Here is a 22479-nt window from a genome sequence, read left to right as displayed (position 1 = left end):
TCAAATATTAAATAGATTCGTTAGTCTGTATGATTCCAAGTATCTTGTATTGTACTTGCCATAAATAGAATAACAACAGTAAGTATGGCATTAACTGAAATAAAGTTGGCACTAAACGAAATAAGGTTGGCACAAATCGAAATAAGGTTGGTACTAAACCATAAGGTTGGCACTAAGATAAATATTGGCACTAAACGAAATAATATTGGCACAAATCGAAAGGTTGGTACTAAACGATATAATGTTGGCACGAAGATAAATAAGATGGGCACAAATCGAAATAAGATGGGCACAAATCATATAAGGTTAGCACTAAGATAAATAAGATTGGCACAAATCGAAATAAGGTTGGCACTAAACGAAATAAGCTTAGCACTAAATCAAATGAGTTGAGCTAATAGGTATAAACAAGGAGCAATATTATTCGGCACTATCAATACCATCATAACGAAAAAACCTTAAGAACTACAGAAATAAGAAGTGTCATACTTGTTGTCAGTATGTCACTTATAGGTCCTTCGAGTAAATACCAGAACAGAAAGATACCTTTAACGTTTGGACATTTTTATTGAAAGCATTTTAATATTTAAAGCTTGTACATTTGATTCTCATAAGGCCATGCAAATTAAGCATATTTTGTATATTTCCAAATGCATATAAAATATTTAATCCAATTGGATTCAATTTAATTTCTTCTGTAGGCACTAACTATTCTAGGCATCATCGACAAAGGCTTATATAGCACCCATTATTAATACTTTTTTTAATTTAAGTACTTGACAAAAATAATTATTAGACTTAGTGTTGAATTAATTCGTATAAGTAAAAATTAATAATACGGAAAAGGTTTTGTTTCAAGGTTAAATGCAAGTACTTAAGTTGTTTGGGGGATGGGTTTTAACTTATAAAATAATGCAACAATCGCAGCAACCGCAACAACATTTAGAAGGATAATCCGGAAAGAATATCATGTTTTCAAATCCGTAAATGTGGAAAGATCCTTCCGTGTTTTTCCAACGGTAACTTATTTCGGAAATAGGGATTATGCGAACGTTATGGCGCTGAAATTATGGTTGTTCAATGAAATAATTATTTCAAACAACTTTGCCGAGTTATTTATATGGGATTCCTTAGGAATGTGGTCCCTCAACTTAGGCTTAACTGTTCCCAGAACTTACAAGATAAAATCTTCAGTTATTGTAATCAACTTAGGTTCAATTTAGGCTTAATGAAGGTCAAGGTCATAATGAAAATAATATTTTTCAACTGGTTAAGACCTAAAATTGTAGCTACGTCTTTCGTGCATTAATATTAGGCTTAAAAAGGTCAAGGTAATCTTGAAATACATATTTTATAATTGATTAAAACTTAAAAGGCTAACTACATCTTTCTGTACTAAAATTAGGCTTAACGAAGATCAAGGTTTTCTGAAGCTACACCTTTCTGTATTAAAATTAGGCTTAACGAGACTCGGGTTGAAAGTCAAACCCCGGTCGAATGGTTGTTGTTTATAGTCTAAATAAGGTTCTATGATTGGTTAGGGAAACTCAGATATAATTTAGGGTTAAGTTTACGGAATCCAAAGACCTTTTCAAGGTCACAAAGATACCTGTTCTAGTATCCTTTCCTCTTTATAAGAATTCAGATGATTCGCAACTAGTTCTTTTGAGGCTTCAACAACGGCCGGGTCAAAGAACCTACTTATCGGAGCCACCTTTAAAACAATAACAATACTTCAAAACTAGGCCTATTTCAAATTAGGCTTAGCAAAACTTATATATACCCTAGGTCGTTTCTCGTTAAAGACAGTTTCGCCAGTACATTTACGAATGTATTTAATTGGTACGGTTGTTGTTTCCGAAATCTTATCACTTGAATAATTGGTCCTTAAACGTTTATAATACCATGACGTCATTATCGAAGTTAAACCTGATTGGGTTTTATTAGATCTAGGACTGATTACCAAGTTACTTGAAGTCTAATATAGTATCGTAGTTTTGATCGTTCTTTGCAAGTTTTACAACCCTCATGGCCATTTCCACTGCAGTTGGGGCAACTGTTGATTAAGATGAACAAACACACTTAATTTCCGAGCATCTTTAAGTACAGCCAAGAATACATACAGCTACTAGGAATCATTGCGTCCCCATATCTCCCTTGTTAATTTCTACGCGGGATTTGTGGGTATACCCGGCTTACGAAGTTACTATATGTCACGCCTATTAATAATTCTGATGGTATCTCTCTAACAGTAATTTCATTGGTCGGTAGCAACGCGAGGTCCTAGGCGCGCGCAAGAGAAGCAAGGGACAGAGAGGTAGATAATTCGTCAAAGATAAAGATTAGCCTAGCTCCTCCCACAAAATTCGCCTCGATAAGTTGAGATAAACATCTACACACAATGACTCCTATTATCAGTATGTTTTCCAATCCCTCGTACCATTTACGTCCTGCACCAGAACAATGATCACATACGTCATCCCCAATACGTTTTCCTTTCCCATTACACCAAGAACATTGTACTGAACAATTTCCTTGGCATTTTTTGCATCTTTTACGTCCCAAACCCATACAATCATGGCAAGGTCGAATATCCGATGTATTCGGTACTTCAACAGTTTGTTTCGAAGACACGAAACTACTGGGGTACTTAACTTGAACGTCCCATGGAGCAGGAGCGGGACCAGTATTCATAACGTGTTTTCCTATTTACCAACCATTAAGTATGTAATTAAATAACTAGGCTTAACGATTAAGGTCATCATAATTAGAATCTAACCATCGTATGGTTCAAATTGCCAGGATGTTTCACGTTTCTCTGTATATGTTTCCAACGTGTACTATTGGTTGTTGAATAAAGACTTATTGTAACAGTATAACAGACCAGGTTTCAAAAGACTGGTAGATAGACCTTATTGTATTAAGACGGAATATCGGGATGGTATGTGTACAACAAAGACGTGAGATATTACTTCGAACAATGACTTTGGTGGACTAGTAACCTTGAACGTCTTTGGGTACACATATCGTCAGGATGTTCGGTCTAAATTAACTCTATACATTTCAATAGGCCTATTGAAACAAAGGATTGAGGAACTTGAGGGGCTTAGAGCTTACGTGGAAAGAGCTTTGAGGTTTGATTTCCAATATTTCCATGTGTTTGGCGGGATTGCTGCCATAACAGCAATGAGCAGAAGCAAATGTCGTAAGACAATCTCTGACGTCTTCCTCTTTTAGTTCAGGGAGACTACAACGTGTTCGATATCATCGAGTAAGTACTTATAGAAATTTATAAATGACCCCCAACATTCAGTACTTTATTTTAGTTGGTTCTTCTGTTGGCTCTTCAATAACATCAGGATTATATGGCGGCGGCGCAGAAGGCGCTAATTATCATTAAATAAACGTAATTACGATAAGACCGCTAATTAATTTTAAACAACAAAGGTGGACTCACTGGAATCGAAGGAAACACCTTCATAACCAGGTAGTCTATTCATATCAGACGCAGTTGGGGCGTTAGCCCCCTCAGCTTGTGTTTGGGGGTATTGAAGAGGTTGTCCCATAGGAGATGTTGGGTAACCTTGAGGGGGAGGACCAGAACCAGAAAAATTGGGGTAATGTTGAGGCGTTCCCATTGGAGACGTCCCTGGGTAACCTTGAGGTTGGGGGTATCCCATTGGGGAAGTTGGAAATCCCCCTTGAGGGGAAGGGCCAGAAACATTGGGGTATTGTTGAGGTGGTCCCATGGGAGAGGTTACTTGGTACCCTTGTGGTGGTTGTCCTGGAGGGTACCCTGGTTGTAATGGTGGTAGATAGCCAGGTTGTCCCGGTGGTGGTGGATAACCAGGCTGTCCAGGATTGTAACTAGGTTGTGGTTGACCCTGAGGAGGGTAACCCTGAACACCCGGTATTGGTGGTGGGTAGCCTTGACCATTTTGAGGTGGGCCTGCTGTCAAGACGGTTTTTAATCCTCAGTTAATTAAGTATGTTTTAAGTAATTAAATTGTTTTGTGATTAAGATAGACCATTATGCAAATTTAAATAGAAAACTACACAAATGATAAAATAAATTATGTTGTAGACCTATATTAATTTGGTTTTAATCTAATCTCTCAATCTATTATTTACATTTCCAGTTAATAAGTTTTTCCTAGAAGAAATATAAAACAACAATTATGGAAAAAACTTTTAACTTCCTTATTTGTAAATGTTATGAAATTTTTAACAAGTCAAATTTAAATCTCATTTGACACGTACAGCCTTGAAAATTAGCATCGATTAGTGACGTCATACTGATCACTATACCTAAACCATATTCAAAATTCCTCACACGATAATAACAATATAAATATTTAAATTTGCACAATTAAGAAAATAAAAATCACAAATAATTTAATTAAAAAACGTAATTACTTGATGGGTATCCTTGCATATTTGGATACGATGTCTGTCTGCACTACAACGATTATGGCGATTTTAATACAAATCTGACCGAAATTAACCTTTTAAACCGTAAACACTATTAAATATTTGCACCGAAAACACCGTATTTTTAAACAAACACATAAAATTATAAAAATAAACCCTACGCGACTCTAAACCGTCACAACACATCAAGTAAACGGTAACCGACCAATATACAATCACAAATCGAACATATTATAAAAATTGTTGCCGAATAAAACCCTTTGCTAGAATATAAATGAAATTCCTCATACAGTACAATTTTGTGACGTATAGACTATATAGAGGTTTTTACTGCAAAATCGATATAAAGACACGCAACTGATCCCAAAATAAATCTTCAGACGCGTTCGCTCTAGAGTCTGGTCTAGAGGAAACTGACTGAAACACTGACAAAAATGCCACCGCCTATCTTCAGTGTGTTGTCAGTATTATTTTTCCTTCAGAAAGACTTCCTTGGAACTGAGCTCTGTGGATGCAACTCCAAGAACATTTTTTTACTAATGTAAAAAAGTACCGGTTTAAGAGGGGGAATCAAATGTTTAATTCGTTAGTCTGTATAATTCCAAGTATATTGTATTGTACTTGGCATAAGTAGGGTAACGATGGTAAGTCTGATACTAACTGAAATAAGTTTGGTTTAAATGAAATATGGGTGGGACTAAATGAAATAATGTTGGCACCAAACGAAAATCACGAAATAAAATTGATACCAAAAGAAAATTTCGAAATAATGTTGGCACTAAACGAATATTACAAAATAATGTTGGCACAAAACGAATATTACAAAATAATGTTGGCACAAAACGAATATTACAAAATAATGTTGGCATTAAACGAATATTACAAAATAATGTTGGCACTAAACGAAAATTACGAGATAATGTTGACACTAAACGAAATAAGGTTGGCACTAAATGAAATGAGCTGGGCCAATAGGTATAAACAAGGAGAAATGTTACCCGGAACTTGCCAATTTTCACACAAAATTCCTATCTACAAGACTACAACACGATAACGAACAAATCTTAAGCAACTACAGAAATGGGACGTGCCATACTTGAAGTTAGTACTTCACTTTTAGATACTTCGAGTTTCCCTTTCAAGTATTCAAGGCTGTTCAGACCAAATGTTTTAGTTTTTTAGCTGACAGGAGGAGAAAGTCTGGTGTATGGGTGTTTTCAAAGTATATTGCATTCGGCTTCAACATATCTTGATACCACTATCAAAGTCTACGAGACCCTTTTCAAGTCTTTCATTCGAGTACCCTATGATATTGGTATAAAATAATTATATACGAGTGTTTAGTTGTTAGGAGGGCGAGACAGACTGTGGGGATGGGGAGTTCGCAGCCAATGGATGCTGTTTAATAAGATCACGTGGTCTGGGATATCCTTGGATATCCTATTTAATGGATAATTTAGTGCAATCCGAGTTTGCAAACCAGAGAAGGCTAAGGTGGATAGATTTTATAAGGGTTGGAGAGCTCTTTTAGAACTGTTCTTGAAGGGGAGTTGACTTAGTGACGTTGATGGATAAGTTATATGGGGTTTGTTCAGCTTGTTTAAATACGTTTCCATGAAACAAGATGTCGCGTATGGTTTAAAGAATTGACGAGAATGCTAATGAACATTTTATCTTAATTACTCGGGCCCTGATTGATTGTTGTAGCCCCCAAGTATTTAGTATCCTTGGAAAGGGGAGTAATAGGACTATAACATCCTCTAAGGATTTCCCTAGAGATACATCAACAAAATTCAAAATTTCCCGCAAAAACATTCGTCTACCAACAACAGCGCCATCTCTTACAACAAACCGCAAATTATAAAAAACAAATTATAAAACCGCGCGAAATTCGAATGGCCAACAAAGTTTCTAAAATTATCTCTCAAACGAAAAACCATTGACAAAAACAAAGTTACAGTCACGGCTTAGCGCGTTAAGTACTAAATATACACTACGTCACAATCACCACGATCACGTGACGCATTAAGGACTATCACCCAATGAGAGAAACAAAAACTACGCGCCAGCTTAGAAACGGAGCCAAATTTTGAAGCTAGTTTCGAACATTCAGCGAATAACCTCTCATTTATCATTTAGTAAATCAAAGTATAAGCTAGTGAGTTAAATGTTGGTCCCGCTTTTAAATTTATTTAAATTATTAAAAATTAGTGCCACCGCGATTGTTTTAATTAGTAATTACCGGTTGTTATAGTTAATTATGAGTAATTTAAAAGGTGGTGGTGATTTAGAAGGTCACGGAACTAACGGTATTGGTGATTTAACTTTAAAATCGCCACTTAAGCCTAGAGAAAAATGGGCCAATAAGGTCGAATTTATTTTGGCTTGTGTTGGATTTTGTGTCGGACTAGGAAATGCCTGGAGGTTTCCGTATTTGTGTTATAAAAACGGAGGAGGTATGTTAATGTTCTTTTTAATTTAAATTATTTTAAATAGCTACTAAAACGTTTGCTAAAAAGTTATCAAAAATATTATTAGAGTTTTTTTTTATAATTTAATTAAAAATTAATTTTTAGGAATATTTAATAATACCCAGTCTTGGTTCTATTTAATGTTAATGTCCTTTTTAATTCAGATTATGTTAAATATTTACTAAACGTTTGCTAAAATTCATTTCATTATTGCAATTTTTATTTTTTCTAATTTGAATTTAAGAAATTTATTTTAGGGAATATTTATTATTTATTATTTAATAATACAGGCCCTGTATAATAAAATAATGTTTAATCACCTAAACCAATATTTAACCTAACTTTACTACTTATTATTGCGGTTTTGTGGATCTCTTTACTCTGTTTGAGTTAATGATAATTAATTTAATTATCATTTGAATTAAGTATATAGCTTTAATTTTAATTAAGGTAAGAATTGATTGTAAACAGTTAGTTATTAGATCGAACTTACTATTCAATATTTTGCGAATTAATTTTCTTTTCTAGCATTCATTTAAGTATATCTTTAATACATAGTTGAAAAATAGTATTTTAAGATTTTGTTTTATATTATTAAAGATATAACGGTTCTCTTACTATAAAAACCGGTTTTATAATATAAGTGCAGACTAATGGCACCCCATGTTATTTCCCCATAGAGCTTAATACAGTCGAAGGCAGAGGGCCTATTCAAGAGGACCTTTAAGGGATAGAATTATTTAGAAAACATTTTGTTTTCAAGGTATTTGCAATTTAACTAATGATGAATTTCAAGTGCAGTTTTCATCAACTAAATAATACGGGGCCACTTTTTTCGAGTTATGATTTGACTCCCTACATTTTAATATATCCTTCATTTGCAAAGTGCCCTTGGAAGAAAACTATATAAATTAATACAAATACTTCAAACTGCACTTGAATACTATATCTATCTACAAACTTAGGAAAATTTCGTCTGGAAAACTTTAGATTTCTGGCAAGAATTTAGAATTCTAGAAAAAAAGCTATCGGGATAAAAACGTTTGCCAAAGTTTATTTAAAGATGTCTGGTATTTTATTCAATGTCAAAGGTCAATTGAGGGCAAAATAATAAACCCTCATCATCATAAGAGATAAAATTTTATAAATCGCTACTTTTGCTCCCTTTCCCAATTAAAACAGTATTCCATTTGTGGTTAACAATATTTATCTAATATAGTTATGTAAGTAAATGTAATTGGATCACCATATTCAATCGCTACTAATCTGATTTAAGATTAAAGTACGTCATTAATGGGATTTCATTGACTTACGCAATAAAATTAACATATCACCCCTTCAAATAAATAATAAAATAAATAACTACATTTTATTTAAAACATATATAACTTGTGTCATGCGGTGAATCCCTTATGGGACATTCAAAATGGGCTAGTCATAAAAGTTACGACATTTTTGATTCTCAAAATTGATTGATTTCAGATAGAATTAACCATCCCACTCACTGCATGTACTTCAGTCTTGTAATTGTGATAAGTCTGGTGGCATAAATTAAGGGGTATGTCTGTTCTTTGGGAAATCGATTTTGAGTCGAAAATGTTCTATACTTCTATCGCCTCAATTTTGTTTACCACAAGGGACACTTACTGTTTTCGAGTTATGATTTGACTCAATGTTTTAGGGATGACCCCTTAATTAAATTAAATTAGAAATCATTGTCTAAATCAGTTTGTTGATTGAATTTAAGGGGGTCATCCGTAAAATACTCCAACAACAATCTTAACTCGAAAACAGCATTGTCCCTTGTGGTAAACAAAATGGAGGCGATAGAAGTATAGATGTTACATTTTCGACTCAAAATCGATTTCCCAAAGAACAAACATCCCCCTCAATTTATGCCATCACCAGACTTATCAAAAACACCCTGTATGTCCTTAATTAAAGATTATATTACCCCAAAACTAACAAACTAATTATTCACCCACGACATGTTAAAACACAGACGCAAAAGAAAAAAAAACATTTGAAGTAGTACCTCTACACCTCAAAGCACCTGTATTTTACAAATCAGCTAAAAATCATAACTTTTCTTTTTCTTTCTCTTCTAATGTTTTTACCTGATCTCATCATTCTTGTAGTCGGTTAATTTAGAGAGAGAAGAGCAATTTTTTACAAAGTTGTCTAAATAATTTGGACCATAGCCCAAGCACTAACGGTAGACGCTTATACCATAAGTTCATAAGATATGTTCCATATAAGTTTGTAAAATCTGGTAACTTAGAAACTGGAGCTTGTAATTTTGAAGTGATAGCCTAGGTAGGTCATAGATTCGAGGTAAAGCGACTGACGTACGCCTGGTGCATGAGGCGCTGCTGTCAAAGGCCTAATTAGTAATGCAGACTAAATAGGAGCTAGAAGGAATGGTCCTGCAAAATTAATTAACCACCGAGTGTAGTAAGTACTTCAATTCTCGCTTCCGTCGTTCTCCCTCGAACTAGATATCTCGAGAACTGTAAGTCTCTAGATAGCATTACGAAGTGTCATACTTATCATGTAACATATCTTATAAACTTATGGTATACGTAGTACACTTTGCGGGGTTAAGCCTTTTTACACTAAAACAAAAACAAAAAAAACCTGGCATTTTTGGAGCCAAGATCTAAAAATAGACCTTTTTCTTTAAAAGTCAAAGTTTAAAAATAAAAAACGTTTTAGATTTCACATGTCAGACGTAAGAACATCGTTCCGTGGTTACATGGTATCATAGTTAATTTTCACACGTTGGAGGTGACGTCACATTCTAATGTTAACGGGGAAAGGGGCGTTTTATGTGTCATAGACCCTTTAATAAATTTATACAGAAAAATATATCAAGGGTAGATGACACGCTTAGTTACAATTCGACAAGAAATCGTAAGAACTTTGTTTGTGAGTAAATGATTCTTTCGAGGGGTTAATCACTCTCAGGCACGTCATATGACCAAATACCAACTTGGTATTTGGTGCCATCAAGAAGTGATATCTAGTTTATCAGGGAGAAGGTATAAGACGCCTATAAGTATTCGCGCGCCATAGTCCCTGCAGTCCCCCTTTCAAAATACAAGAAGGACGTAAAAGGAGGCCCCGGGCTATTTCGCAGCCTCTCCTCAGTCGGAAAATATGACTGTAATTTTCGTCATTCGCGTCGTCGCGCTGACGTGAGTTTTCAAGAACCAATGAGATGCTGGTTGTAATTTAGAGGCGGCGGGGATTAACTCCGGACCTACTATACGTTTGGACTGGAGATAAAGCTGGAAATCTGGCGAATTTATACCTTCTCTCTGAGATACTAGATATAACTTCTTGGTGCCATAATATCTCTCCCTTTTTTATAATAATAATAAAAAACCTTATGATAGTATTTTACCTTTTGTATTTAGGTACTTAAAGTGTCTGGTACCGTAGAACTTACTAGAGTTAATGCGTTAATCGCGACCACGTGTTTCCCGTTACGCAAAAAACACGAAAACGTTTATCCTTGAAACTTAAATTGAACAGAGAGAGTTAACTTACGTGTTGGAATTTAATTCAATGACGAAAATCATTATCCGTTTCTTCTATTGTTAAACGAGCGAGGACTTATAGTGTTTTGCAATTTATTTAAAAGTATAATTTTAAATCTTTACAATGAATGAATGAATGAATGAATGATGTTTAACATTAAGGTTCATTAAATTGAACACGCGATATTCAACTTATTGAAAGTGATATAATAAAAGTTGAGTGACATACTCCTATACTTATTGTGTAATGAAGTCTAAGGTAGTTGTTAGACAGTTTATCATTAAACAGTGTTTTACGGATGACCCCTTAAATTTAAATATGAAACTGAACACGCAATGATTTCTAATTTAATTTAAGGGGGCTATTCACTCCCAGAGTGACTGATACATCAATTTAATAATTATACGTACATTATTAAATGTAAAACCTTTGGTATAGTCAGTTGAGGGATACAACCATTAAGTATAAATATAAAAATATTTGTTGTTTTGAAAAACTTATCAAAAAAACACATACATTCATATTGATTAATTTCAAAATGTTTTACATACGGTGGTGTTATTGAATTTTAAATGGAAAAACCCACGTAAAAACAGCAACATTCTGTAAACACAGTAAGAATACTGTATACTGGATTTATTAGTTTTAAAATGGAAAATGAACCGCTAACATCTTCAGTCCTCGTAGTTGACGAAAATTTAATTCTTGAAAGTGAAGTTAATTTAGTTAAAACTCGCGAAAAATGGACAAGAAAATGCGACTTTGTCTTAGCAGCAATCGGATTTTGTACAGAGCTGGGAAATCTTTGGAGATTTCCAATTTTGTGTTATAAAAACGGAGGAGGTAAAGATCCAACCATAATTTTATAAGATATGTTTCTTCCATAAGTATGAAACTATCTATACTTCGTAATGTTAGAGACTTACAGCTCGAGCTAGTTCTAGCAGAACGACAAGTGAGAATTAATTAACTACACTCGGTGGTTAATTAATAATTTGCAGGACTTCCATCTAGCTCCTATTTAGTCTGCATTACTAATTAGGCCTTTGACAGCAGCGCCTCACCACGCGTATGTCGCTTTACCCAGAATCTATGACCTACCTCATTCACTTCAAAATTACAAGCTCCAGTTTCTAAGTTACCAGTGACAAACTTATGGATGGAACATATCTTATAAACTTATGATATTACCTTTAGCTGAGCAAGCCACAGGTACACTGTGTGCTGACCCGAACACGCGCTACAACTTAAACCGCTACGAGTAAGTATTGGTTGTATAGTTAGCAGTAGTAACGAGTGACAAAACATGTCACCTACATTGGATTTTATAGTTTGAAACTTTGAATGGAGGTAGAAGTCCCCGAAAATGTAATTGTTGGTTGTAGTTAGGAGTAAACATAAAGTTATCATTGCGTTTTTATTGTTAAAATGGAGGTAGAACCGCTAACATCTGATGAAAATTCTGTTAAATCCAAAGTTAATAAACGCGAAAAATGGACGGGAAAATACGACTTCTTCTTAGCGACGCTCGCGTTTTGTACAGGATTGGGAAATATTTGGAGATTTCCAATTGTTTGTTATAAAAACGGAGGAGGTAAGATTCAACAGATCATGCTAACTTTTCTTAGGTAACTCGTGCCCTTAAAATGGGGCAGTCAGCCCTAACTCGGAGCAGTCAGCCTTAAGACAAAAGAGTCAGCCAGAACACCCCATTCCTAACTTGGAACAGCTAGTCCTAAAATGGAACACCCCCTTCATCCTAACTCGGAACAGTTAGCCCTAAAATGGAACACTCAGCCCTAAAATGGAACACCCCCTTCATCCTAACTTGGAACAGTAAGCCCTAAAATGGAACACACCCTTCATCCTAACTTGGAACACCCAAATATAAATGCAGGATATAGCTAAATAATATGCAAATACAATACCTAGCGCCATCAGAACAGTTTAAAAAATTCCTATTTAATTGTTTTTTAAACATAAAAAACCGTGTTTCTAAAAAATCTAAATTGGTTAAAAAAAGTCCTTCAAAATTCAAATTAAAACGTTAGAAAGAGACACAACCTTATTACGTATTCAAGTAACGTGTTCTAAAACCGTCGTAACTAAACCCGATAATAACGGCTTAAAAAAATCCCATAGATGGTTTGAGGTTGACTTAAGACAGACGTTAGTAAAATCTGCCCATCATCAAATTTAATTTTTGATCAAACGAGTTAATTTACGTGGTTAAAGTATAATGCCCGGTTCAGAGGAAGTCGAAGAATTAGAGGCGTTAGCTAATGATTATCGTAACGAAGATATTCAAATTGTTGATGATGTAAACAATATGGCGGTTAAGAGTAAACAAAAACCCCGGGCTAAATGGGGTTCGCGAGTCGAGTTTATAATGGCCGGTATAAGTTTGTGTGTTGGATTGGGAAATGTCTGGAGGTTTCCGTATTTGTGCTACCAAAATGGAGGAGGTATGTTCCGATGTTTTAAATTAAAGAGAAATAGATGATTAAATAAAACGAATTAAATCTAAAAGTCTCCAACATTGATTATTCACAAAGTAATTTTGTATTGATAAAATTGAGCATTAAGTAGTTCTATATTGATAAAATTGATCATAAAGTAGTTCTATATTGATAAAATTGATCATAAAGTAGTTCTATATTGATAAAATTGATCATAAAGTAGTTCTATATTGATAAAATTGATCATAAAGTAGTTCTATATTGATAAAATTGATCATAAAGTAGTTCTATATTGATAAAATTGATCATAAAGTAGTTCTATATTGATAAAATTGAAGATAAAGTACTTTTATATTAAGAAAGTTGAAGATAAAGTACTTTTATATTAAGAAAGTTGAAGATAAAGTACTTTTATATTAAGAAAGTTGAAGATAAAGTACTTTTATATTAAGAAAGTTGAAGATAAAGTACTTTTATATTAAGAAAATTGAAGATAAAGTACTTTTATATTAAGAAAATTGAAGATAAAGTACTTTTATATTAAGGAAATTGAAGATAAAGTACTTTTATATTAAGAAAATTGAAGATAAAGTACTTTTATATTAAGAAAATTGAAGATAAAGTACTTTTATATTAAGAAAATTGAAGATAAAGTACTTTTATATTAAGAAAATTGAAGATAAAGTACTTTTATATTAAGGAAATTGAAGATAAAGTACTTTTATATTAAGGAAATTGAAGATAAAGTACTTTTATATTAAGGAAATTGAAGATAAAGTACTTTTATATTAAGGAAATTGAAGATAAAGTACTTTTATATTAAGGAAATTGAAGATAAAGTACTTTTATATTAAGGAAATTGAAGATAAAGTACTTTTATATTAAGGAAATTGAAGATAAAGTACTTTTATATTAAGGAAATTGAAGATAAAGTACTTTTATATTAAGGAAATTGAAGATAAAGTACTTTTATATTAAGGAAATTGAAGATAAAGTACTTTTATATTAAGGAAATTGAAGATAAAGTACTTTTATATTAAGGAAATTGAAGATAAAGTACTTTTATATTAAGGAAATTGAAGATAAAGTACTTTTATATTAAGGAAATTGAAGATAAAGTACTTTTATATTAAGGAAATTGAAGATAAAGTACTTTTATATTAAGGAAATTGAAGATAAAGTACTTTTATATTAAGGAAATTGAAGATAAAGTACTTCTATATTAAGGAAATTGAAGATAAAGTACTTTTATATTAAGGAAATTGAAGATAAAGTACTTTTATATTAAGGAAATTGAAGATAAAGTACTTTTATATTAAGGAAATTGAAGATAAAGTACTTTTATATTAAGGAAATTGAAGATAAAGTACTTTTATATTAAGGAAATTGAAGATAAAGTACTTTTATATTAAGGAAATTGAAGATAAAGTACTTTTATATTAAGGAAATTGAAGATAAAGTACTTTTATATTAAGGAAATTGAAGATAAAGTACTTTTATATTAAGGAAATTGAAGATAAAGTACTTTTATATTAAGGAAATTGAAGATAAAGTACTTCTATATTAAGGAAATTGAAGATAAAGTACTTCTATATTAAGGAAATTGAAGATACAGTACTTTTATATTAAGAAAATTGAAGATACAGTACTTTTATATTAAGAAAATTGAAGATAAAGTACTTTTATATCTAGCAAATTGACCATAATGTACTTTAAATCGAGAAAACTGACCATAAAGTACTTTAAATCGAGAAAACTGACCATAAAGTTCTTTATATTGAGCAAATAAACCCTACAAAATACTTGAGCAACTAACCAAATAACGCTATAACTCACTCAAGTTCACAATAATTATCCTTAACTGTCAAAAAATCCCAAAAACGTTATTTATATCTTTGCAGGCGCATTCTTCATACCATATTTCATCTGCCTAATAACAGCTGGTATCCCTATTTTCGTCCTCGAAGTTGGCCTAGGACAGTACGCCAGTCAAGGTGGCATCACAGTCTGGGAGATATGTCCCTTATTCAAAGGTAAATCCATCAACCAATACCCATCATCATCATATCTTTATATGCTATTTATAAAACCACCCAGCTTCGCGAAACTAAACTCAAGAATGCCTGCTATTTTAAGGACCTCTTATACCAAAGACAAATAGAAATAACAGAGAGTAAATAATAATCTCCTTCGAAAGCTCTCAGTAAAGTTTACAATGTACTCCAACTTCTCGAAGTCTCAATATTTCTATCTCTTATTATAGCTTCTTAAATTGTCTGTATTTGACCAATCAGTGATTGTAATCAGATCTACTTTAATATTATAAACATATTACTGTATGCAGTTATCTTTGTCATCACATTTAATTTCCCTCTATACCCTGCTGCAGAAAATAGCAGTAGCCAACAACTGCTCCAATTCGGTTGGTGATTGGTGACATAATTTGTTAATTCATGTTGAATTTTGAGCCTGCATGCTTATAATTGACACATGGGAAAAATGAATTAATGAGTTAGAATGATTATATTTTAATTGCTTCAATTGGAGATTATTATCCCATAGATTAGATTTAGTTGTAGTAGTAGACGTTCAACACCTTGTGTCGGGTAATTATTTTGGGTAATATTGCAGGATTGAAATCATCCCCCAATACTCGTGGGGGTAGAAAATATATATTTTCCTCCCTTCAGATTAACTCTGACTACCGATTCACTTTCTGTTTTTTCTATTTGCTATTGATATTACCTTAGTTTAAATTATTTGCGAATTTAGCTGAAAATGAATGACAAACTAGAGCAAGAGCTCCCTTATATTTTGATTAAGTAATTATTTGGCTAGTTGCCCCAAGTTCGCGGTGGTACAGTACCAATTCAATTTTGCCATATGGGTCGAGTTTAAAATTAGAAAAATAGCTGCACTTCCTACCTGAATTCTCGGAGAATGTTTGTTTGATGCGAATGAGATTGCAACAGTTGCCAAATATCTACCGTATTGTACCTTGTCGTTGTAGATGTTTGAGTCTCTTAATCCACCTGCGAAATAGATTTCAAAGGTAATTAGTCTTAACACGACCTTAACCTATAAATAAACACGGTTGTTGGGAATGGGATCGACCGCCTTTAGTAAATATTTTGTTGTTAAGCCTACGTCATGAATTTTTAAGCATTGCAAAGGATTCAAGGCTTAACTTTGTGCCTAATTATGCACCATTCTTGGATTGTTTACACATTAGGCTTAAGATTTAGGCCTAATATGTGCCATTTTTGGATTGCTACGCATTAGGTTTAAGAACAGACCTAATTTGTGCGCCCTTTTTGAATTATTACTCATTAGGCTTAACATTTAAGCCTAATAGTGCTCTTTTTGATTTATTACGTATTAGGCCTACTTTACGAGCTCTAACTATAATATTACATAATATTAACTATCTATATATTATATATTACTAAAATATTAACATCTAGGTCTATTTTACGCCTACTTATGATATTTTTACATAATAGGCTCAAGGTTTAGGCCTAATTTATGCATCTATCATTAATATTTACACCTGGAATTAATTTAAAATAATTAACACGAACCCGGCACTGAATATTAATGCAAAAAGAGGATCATAAAGATTTCAATTTATAACAATTAAAACTTCTTTAACATCGTTAAGGATCACTTTACAACACCTCACACCACGCTGTTTTTTTTATAAAAAAGGAGAAAAAACTATACATAAGATACATTCCATAAGTATGACTATGCTAAGCCCTACACTTGGTGGTTAATTTTGTAGGACTTCCATCTAGCTCCTATTTAGTCTGCAATCATTACTAATTAGGCCTTTGACAGCAGCGCCCTCACCTCACCAGGCGTACGCCGCTTTACCTCGAATCTATGACTTACCTACCTCACTTACTTCAAAATTACAAGCTCCAGTTTCTAAGTTACCAGAGATTATACAAACTTATGGATGGAACTTATCTTATGAACTTATGCCATCATATATTTTAAAAATTCAACTAACGTTCCTAAAAAAATTGAAAATGAGATTGAATCTTTATATAACTTTATACTTTCAAAGCAAGAAAGGCATGTGACGATTAATAATATACTATTACTGATAATCTTTAACCCTTGATACCCAATTTTTGTATTTTTTAACTCGTTTCACATTCCTGAATTTTATTAAGAAACTCGTGATCATGTCCTATTTTTCTGTTGAAATTGTGTGTCAATTATAACCAGTCTAATGTTTTGGCAAGTTCAATAAATCATGTTTTACTACTTAACAACGTAATGTTAATTAATTTAGGTATCGAGGGGCTAATCACTCTCATATTCCCTGTACATCGATTACGCGGAGTTACTGACCCCTCGTTAGTACAATTAAAAGTGCAATAGGAATTAAAATTAAGTTTTTCAAATAGGCCTATACTAAACATTGCCAAAATACTTAAATGATGCCTAAATAAAAGAAACAAGTTTTTCGTAACTTGCCAATTCTTTCTTAACAATCACTAGCAGTGTTTACACTTTGACATTTAGGAGAAAACACCGTCTGTTTCAAATAAACACAAATTTTAACTTCCTCATTTTTAACAACACTGTTTCAAAAAGATTCTAAAAATGCTGGCAATAGACCAATCCATTAAAGCCATAAGTGAAGCAAAAGCCACTTAATAAAACCATAAGTTTATAAGATATGTTCCTTCCATAAGTATGACACTACATATACAAGTTCGTAATGGTACCTAGTGACTGACTTACAGCTCGAGATAACTATAGTTCGAGAAGGAGAACGACGGAAGCGAGTCAATTGAAGTACTTACTACACTCGGTGGGGGTTAATTAATTTTGTATCAGGACTTAAGTTCCATCTAGCTCATATTTAGTCTGCATTACTAATTAGGCCTTTGACAGCAGCGCCTCATGCACCAGGCGTACGTCGCGTTACCTCGAATCTATGACCTACCCCACTCACCTCAAAATTACAAGCTACAGTTTCTAAGTTACCAGTGTTGTCAAACTTATGGAGGAACATATCTTATGAACTTATGATAAAATTAAACACGCCCCTTCTCGGCACAACAATACATTAACCACGTGTCTTATTATTCTTATAGGTATTGGTTACGGAACAACCGTGGTATGTTTCCTTCTAAACATATACTACATCATTGTCCTGAGCTGGGCTGGTGTTTATTTATACTACTCGTTCACTGCCCCATGGTCAAGTTGTGACAATGATTGGAACACAGAGCGGTGTTTTATCAAAAAATCCGGGGAAGAATACCCTGACAGTGGAAACTTCACATCAGCCATTAATGGAACCACCATGACGTCACTATTGGCCAACGGTTCCAGTTATTGGAAAGATCCAGTCGTTGAATTTTGGGAGTACGTCCCCCCACCAATCAAATACTCACAAACTGGGCTCTCGACCAATCAGAGAGCCCGGATATTTTTATGAGAAATGAATATCGAATAAGCACCGCCAATCAGGTTTTAAGCTCTATACTATAGGTCAAAAAATATTAGGTTTTTATGCAGCGATGACAATTTAACTATTTATTTAAGTTTTGGTTTAATTTAATTTTAAGTTTAATACACTAATTAAACTACGAAGAAATTATTTATTGTATGAATTTAAAGGTTGCCATTTCTGCAATTGTACCGCTTTTTGACTGATGGTATAGTCCCAATTGCCTTAAATTGGATGCTTAATATAGTGGTTGATTTAGACATGTTTTTAATTACGATCATAAGGCGTTTAATTTAAATTTAATTATAATTAATACGTGTATATTCGTATTCTGCTCGAAAAATGCTTTAATTTTAATACCCACAAGGCATGGTTTGGAGCAGATCATGACTACATCGTCATTCATGAGTCATGGGTCATGATTACGTATTAACTCATAACCCTAGCTTGTGAGTACTCTATTTAAAGCTCGTGATGAGCTGAAGAAACATATCTCTACCATTCAAAGCTAAACCAAACTTATGATCGTAAATCAGACATAATTATAAAATAATAATAATAATAATAATAATTATAATTATAATTAACACTCATAGAATTTTTTCTTTTGTAAACAATTCCAAAGGCGCAAAATATTGCAAATATCTGGAGGTATCGAAGACCAGGGTGGTATCAGAACTGAACTGGCTATAAGTTTACTTATCGTTTGGATTCTTTGTTACTTTTGCATTTGTAAAGGAGTTAAAACATCAGGAAAAGTATGACAATTTTGCAAATAAATTATCATAAATTATTGAAAACTAATTAAATATTTTCGCCTACAGGTTGTCTACTTCACAGCTGTGTTCCCGTACATTATCCTAACAGTTTTACTCATTCGTGGAGTAACTTTACCAGGAGCTGCTGAAGGAATTGTATTTTACCTAAAACCTGATTTTAGCAGGTTATCAGACGCCCAGGTAATCAATCAAAACTTTAAATCCCATTTAACACTTCATCAATTATCTCTTAATTAATTAGGTATGGATTGACGCTGGTACTCAAATATTCTATTCATACGCAGTGGCGTTGGGTTGTATGACAGCCCTTGGAAGTTATAATGACTTCCATAATGACTTTTATAAGTAATTACTTTAATCTAATTGAATTAATTAATATTAATTGGTGATTTTTAATCAATTAGGCAATGTCTGGTGATATCAGCTTGTAATAGTGGTACAAGTGTTTACGCTGGTTTTGCAGTGTTTTCAGTTTTAGGGCATATGGCTCATCAAATGGGTGTGGCAGTTAAAGATGTCGCCACATCAGGTAAGATAATTATTTAATTTTAATTAATTACATTAACATTTTAGTCAAAATAATTTTATGTTAAATAAAGGTCCGGGTCTTGTCTTCATAACATATCCAAGAGCTATCTCAGAGCTAGATGGCGCTCAAGTCTGGGCTGTCATGTTTTTCGTCGTCATCATGTTTTTGGGATTGGATAGTCAGGTAAATTTGAAATAGTTTATCAATGTTGAGATCAGATATCACCTCATCACGACCTATAATTTGAGTACTTACAAGTCATAGTTCTAAATAATTTATCATTATCATGACTCATGAAGTCATGATGAGTTTATGACTAATTATAAACTATGTCTTGTGGGAACTTGAATGAAAGCTCTCGATGAGCCGAACAATATTATCCTCATGCAATAAGCACAATTTATGGTTTTAAATAATTTATCATTATCATGACTCATGATGAAGTCATGGGTTTTTGAGTAACTTCAAACTATGGCTTGTGGGTACTTAAATGAAAGCTCTCGTCGAGCTTATTAACATTAAACATGTTTTAATTATAGTTTGTGGGTGTTGAAGGAGTAATAACGGCCGTTGTGGATGCCCTACCAAATTTATTGCGTCGAGGTCATCGTAGAGAAATATTTGTGGCTGTAGTTTGCTTTCTATCTTACCTACTAGGACTATCCATGGTTACGAATGTGAGATTAATCCCCCTTAATATAATTTAACCTATATTAATTTAAACTAATAAAAATTTAATCAGGGTGGAATGTACATTTTCCAACTCTTTGATTACTACGCCGCGAGTGGCTTCACTTTACTTTGGTTCTGTTTCCTAGAATGTGTTGTAGTGGCTTGGGTATACGGTGAGAAGCATTTAAACCACTAGCGTAATTAAAATTAATCTAATTAACATTAATTAAAGGTGCCGATAGATTCTATGATAACATTGAAGAAATGCTGGGATACAGAATAGGGCCATGGTTTTATATATGCTGGAAGTATTTATGTCCCTTAGTTACTTGCGTAAGTACTTAATTAATTAATTGCGACAACGGAATTAATTAACTTAAATTAAATTAAATTAAAATTAATTCCTGTTAATTTAATTTCAACACAGGGAATTTTCTTATTTTGTCTCGGAACCTTTCAACCCATCAAATACAACCGAACCTACGAGTACCCTTCATGGGCTAATGCATTTGGGTAAGATTTAAAATTTAAATAAATTAAACTAATTAAACAAATTATAATTAACAAAATTAAAAAAATCGTAGTTGGTTTTTGGCGTTAATGTCGATGGTTATTGTACCAATTTACGCCATCATTAAATTCTCAATGGCATCTGGTTCATTCTCAGAGGTATTATTGTTTAAATTAAAACTAATTAATTGTTATGTTATTCATTTAAATTTGATTCAATTTAATTATCTCAGAGATGGAAATCTTTAACTATGGCTCAATGGAAAAACTCTAAACCAATCACGGGAGTTGAAATGAAGACTACTATTAACGGGGAGATGACGTCACCATCGCAGACCAAGGTTTAACTGTGATTGGTTTTTGTATCATAAGAACTTGCAGACCTCATCATGGATGATATACACATTAATTGACCCACCCACTTTTTTTATACATAGTTGAACACTTGAATTTTTTAGACGATATGTATTTTTGAGAATTACCATAATGAAATAAACTTAATTGTTGTTGATTAATTGAAAAATGCTAGTAATTGAAACTTATTCATGTACAAATGAGCTGGCATCATTAGGCCTTTGTTTACAAGATTACTACTTGGATATGTTAGTGGTATAGTGGTACACTACAAATGTACTGTTTGGCCTTAGTCTCTATACAAAACCACTTTACTTACATGCAAGACTAGTATAGAGTAGTGGCACTCCATGTTAATTTCTCATAGAGCGTAACGTAGCCAAAGGCAGGGAGGTGCCATTACTCTATTAAGTAATAGTAACTGTATAAAATAATCAGTAGGCCTTTTAGTGAACTAAACTACTTCTAGGCGCCCCTCTAGCGTTGTAGGGTGTTACCCGTTGAAAATGGTTAAAAAAATGTACTTACAACTTTGAATATGATGTAATTCTTCATCCACGCATTATTTGTAATGCTGAACATAATTTTTAATCCATTAATGTTGAAAGTAAGTAGGCCAAAACTGGGGGTTTAATTCACAAACGTTTAAAGCACAAGTAGATCAAAACTGGCGGTTTATAATCCACAAATGTTAAAAGTACGATCAGTACTAGTAGAGCAAAACTAGTGGTTTGAATCGAGAAATGCTGAAACTAAATAATCAGAGTTCACGACAACGTGGCTTATCGTGCCCTCATGGCAATGAATTTATCGGAGAAAGAGAGTAGGGGTCACGAACTTATCGTGCCCTAATGGTAATGAATATCAGAGACGGAGAGTAGGGGTCACGAACTTATCGTGCCCTCATGGCAATGAATTTATCGGAGACGGAGAGTCGGGGTCACGACTCACGAGGCGAGAGCCGGGCTTAAATTACGTCACGCAAAAATAAACGCGGAACTTGGCGGGAAGCCGGGTAACAAAGGAATTATAACTTAAGCCTTTGAACGGTTATAACTGCTGGAGTTGTCATCTCACCATTCACCAACAGAGTTGATCCATTCACTAGTCAGCACAAACACAAATAATACAAGAGAGTGGTCACCTTGGGTTAATTTTGTAATGCCAAGAAACACCGCTATAGTAAATGGGAACCTCCACGTGTAGTAGCAGTGACCACAAAAATATAATGTGCTCCCTGGTAGTAGACAAAAACTGG

The 22479-nt window shown here is 33.4% G+C and overlaps 3 protein-coding genes across 10 annotated transcripts; 2 read left to right on the top strand and 1 right to left on the bottom strand.

Moving 5' to 3' along the window:
- Positions 1-547: 547 nt before the first annotated feature.
- LOC149621359 (protein SSUH2 homolog) lies at positions 548-22444 on the bottom strand. Of its 8 annotated transcripts, none has more exons than XM_089853837.1 (12): positions 21750-22444; positions 15830-15936; positions 4417-4505; positions 3458-3949; positions 3317-3386; positions 3118-3247; positions 2780-2840; positions 2441-2705; positions 1964-2056; positions 1784-1886; positions 1610-1714; positions 548-1061 (listed from the first exon to the last, which is right to left on the bottom strand). In XM_089853837.1, the coding sequence occupies exons 3-12, from the start codon at positions 4433-4435 to the stop codon at positions 903-905; spliced, it is 1497 nt and encodes a 498-aa protein (XP_089709963.1). In that variant the 5' UTR covers positions 4436-4505; positions 15830-15936; positions 21750-22444; the 3' UTR covers positions 548-902. The 8 variants fall into 8 exon arrangements, with proteins under 8 accessions (XP_089709963.1, XP_089709961.1, XP_089709965.1 ...); XM_089853835.1 differs by having other exon boundaries at positions 3458-3952; positions 4417-4459; XM_089853839.1 differs by having other exon boundaries at positions 4417-4459.
- Positions 6301-21390, top strand: LOC149621360 (sodium- and chloride-dependent taurine transporter-like). The gene is made up of 14 exons (XM_089853830.1): positions 6301-6887; positions 14806-14937; positions 18019-18292; positions 19003-19135; positions 19202-19336; positions 19398-19501; positions 19561-19685; positions 19756-19868; positions 20225-20362; positions 20428-20530; positions 20590-20690; positions 20785-20870; positions 20942-21026; positions 21101-21390. The coding sequence occupies exons 1-14, from the start codon at positions 6692-6694 to the stop codon at positions 21212-21214; spliced, it is 1839 nt and encodes a 612-aa protein (XP_089709956.1). The 5' UTR covers positions 6301-6691; the 3' UTR covers positions 21215-21390.
- On the top strand, positions 12588-12948 carry LOC149621361 (sodium- and chloride-dependent glycine transporter 1-like). Its single transcript, XM_089853855.1, has one exon. The coding sequence runs from the start codon at positions 12685-12687 to the stop codon at positions 12946-12948; it is 264 nt and encodes an 87-aa protein (XP_089709981.1). The 5' UTR covers positions 12588-12684.
- Positions 22445-22479: the final 35 nt, after the last annotated feature.

Source organism: Phalangium opilio, unplaced genomic scaffold (genome assembly GCF_054372755.1).
Source record: "Phalangium opilio isolate 3A_F unplaced genomic scaffold, DU_Popi_V2 ptg000206l_1, whole genome shotgun sequence".
Classification (NCBI taxonomy): Eukaryota; Metazoa; Arthropoda; class Arachnida; order Opiliones; family Phalangiidae; genus Phalangium; species Phalangium opilio.
Note: the sequence above shows the minus strand (reverse complement) of the source record. Positions and strands in the feature narration are given on the sequence as shown.

Bases quoted from the DNA above. Each gene is read 5' to 3' on its own strand.
- LOC149621359 (XM_089853835.1), bottom strand. The intron at 3,248-3,316 runs GTACTGAATGTT...AACACGTTGTAG, and splicing joins GAAGAACCAACTAAAATAAA to TCTCCCTGAACTAAAAGAGG. The intron at 2,841-3,117 runs GTAAGCTCTAAG...AACAACCAATAG, and splicing joins AACCTCAAAGCTCTTTCCAC to TACACGTTGGAAACATATAC.
- LOC149621360 (XM_089853830.1), top strand. From the start codon at position 6,692: ATGAGTAATTTAAAAGGTGGTGGTGATTTAGAAGGTCACGGAACTAAC. The intron at 19,502-19,560 runs GTAATTACTTTA...TTAATCAATTAG, and splicing joins TTCCATAATGACTTTTATAA to GCAATGTCTGGTGATATCAG. The intron at 19,869-20,224 runs GTAAATTTGAAA...TTTTAATTATAG, and splicing joins TTTTGGGATTGGATAGTCAG to TTTGTGGGTGTTGAAGGAGT.
- LOC149621361 (XM_089853855.1), top strand. From the start codon at position 12,685: ATGCCCGGTTCAGAGGAAGTCGAAGAATTAGAGGCGTTAGCTAATGAT.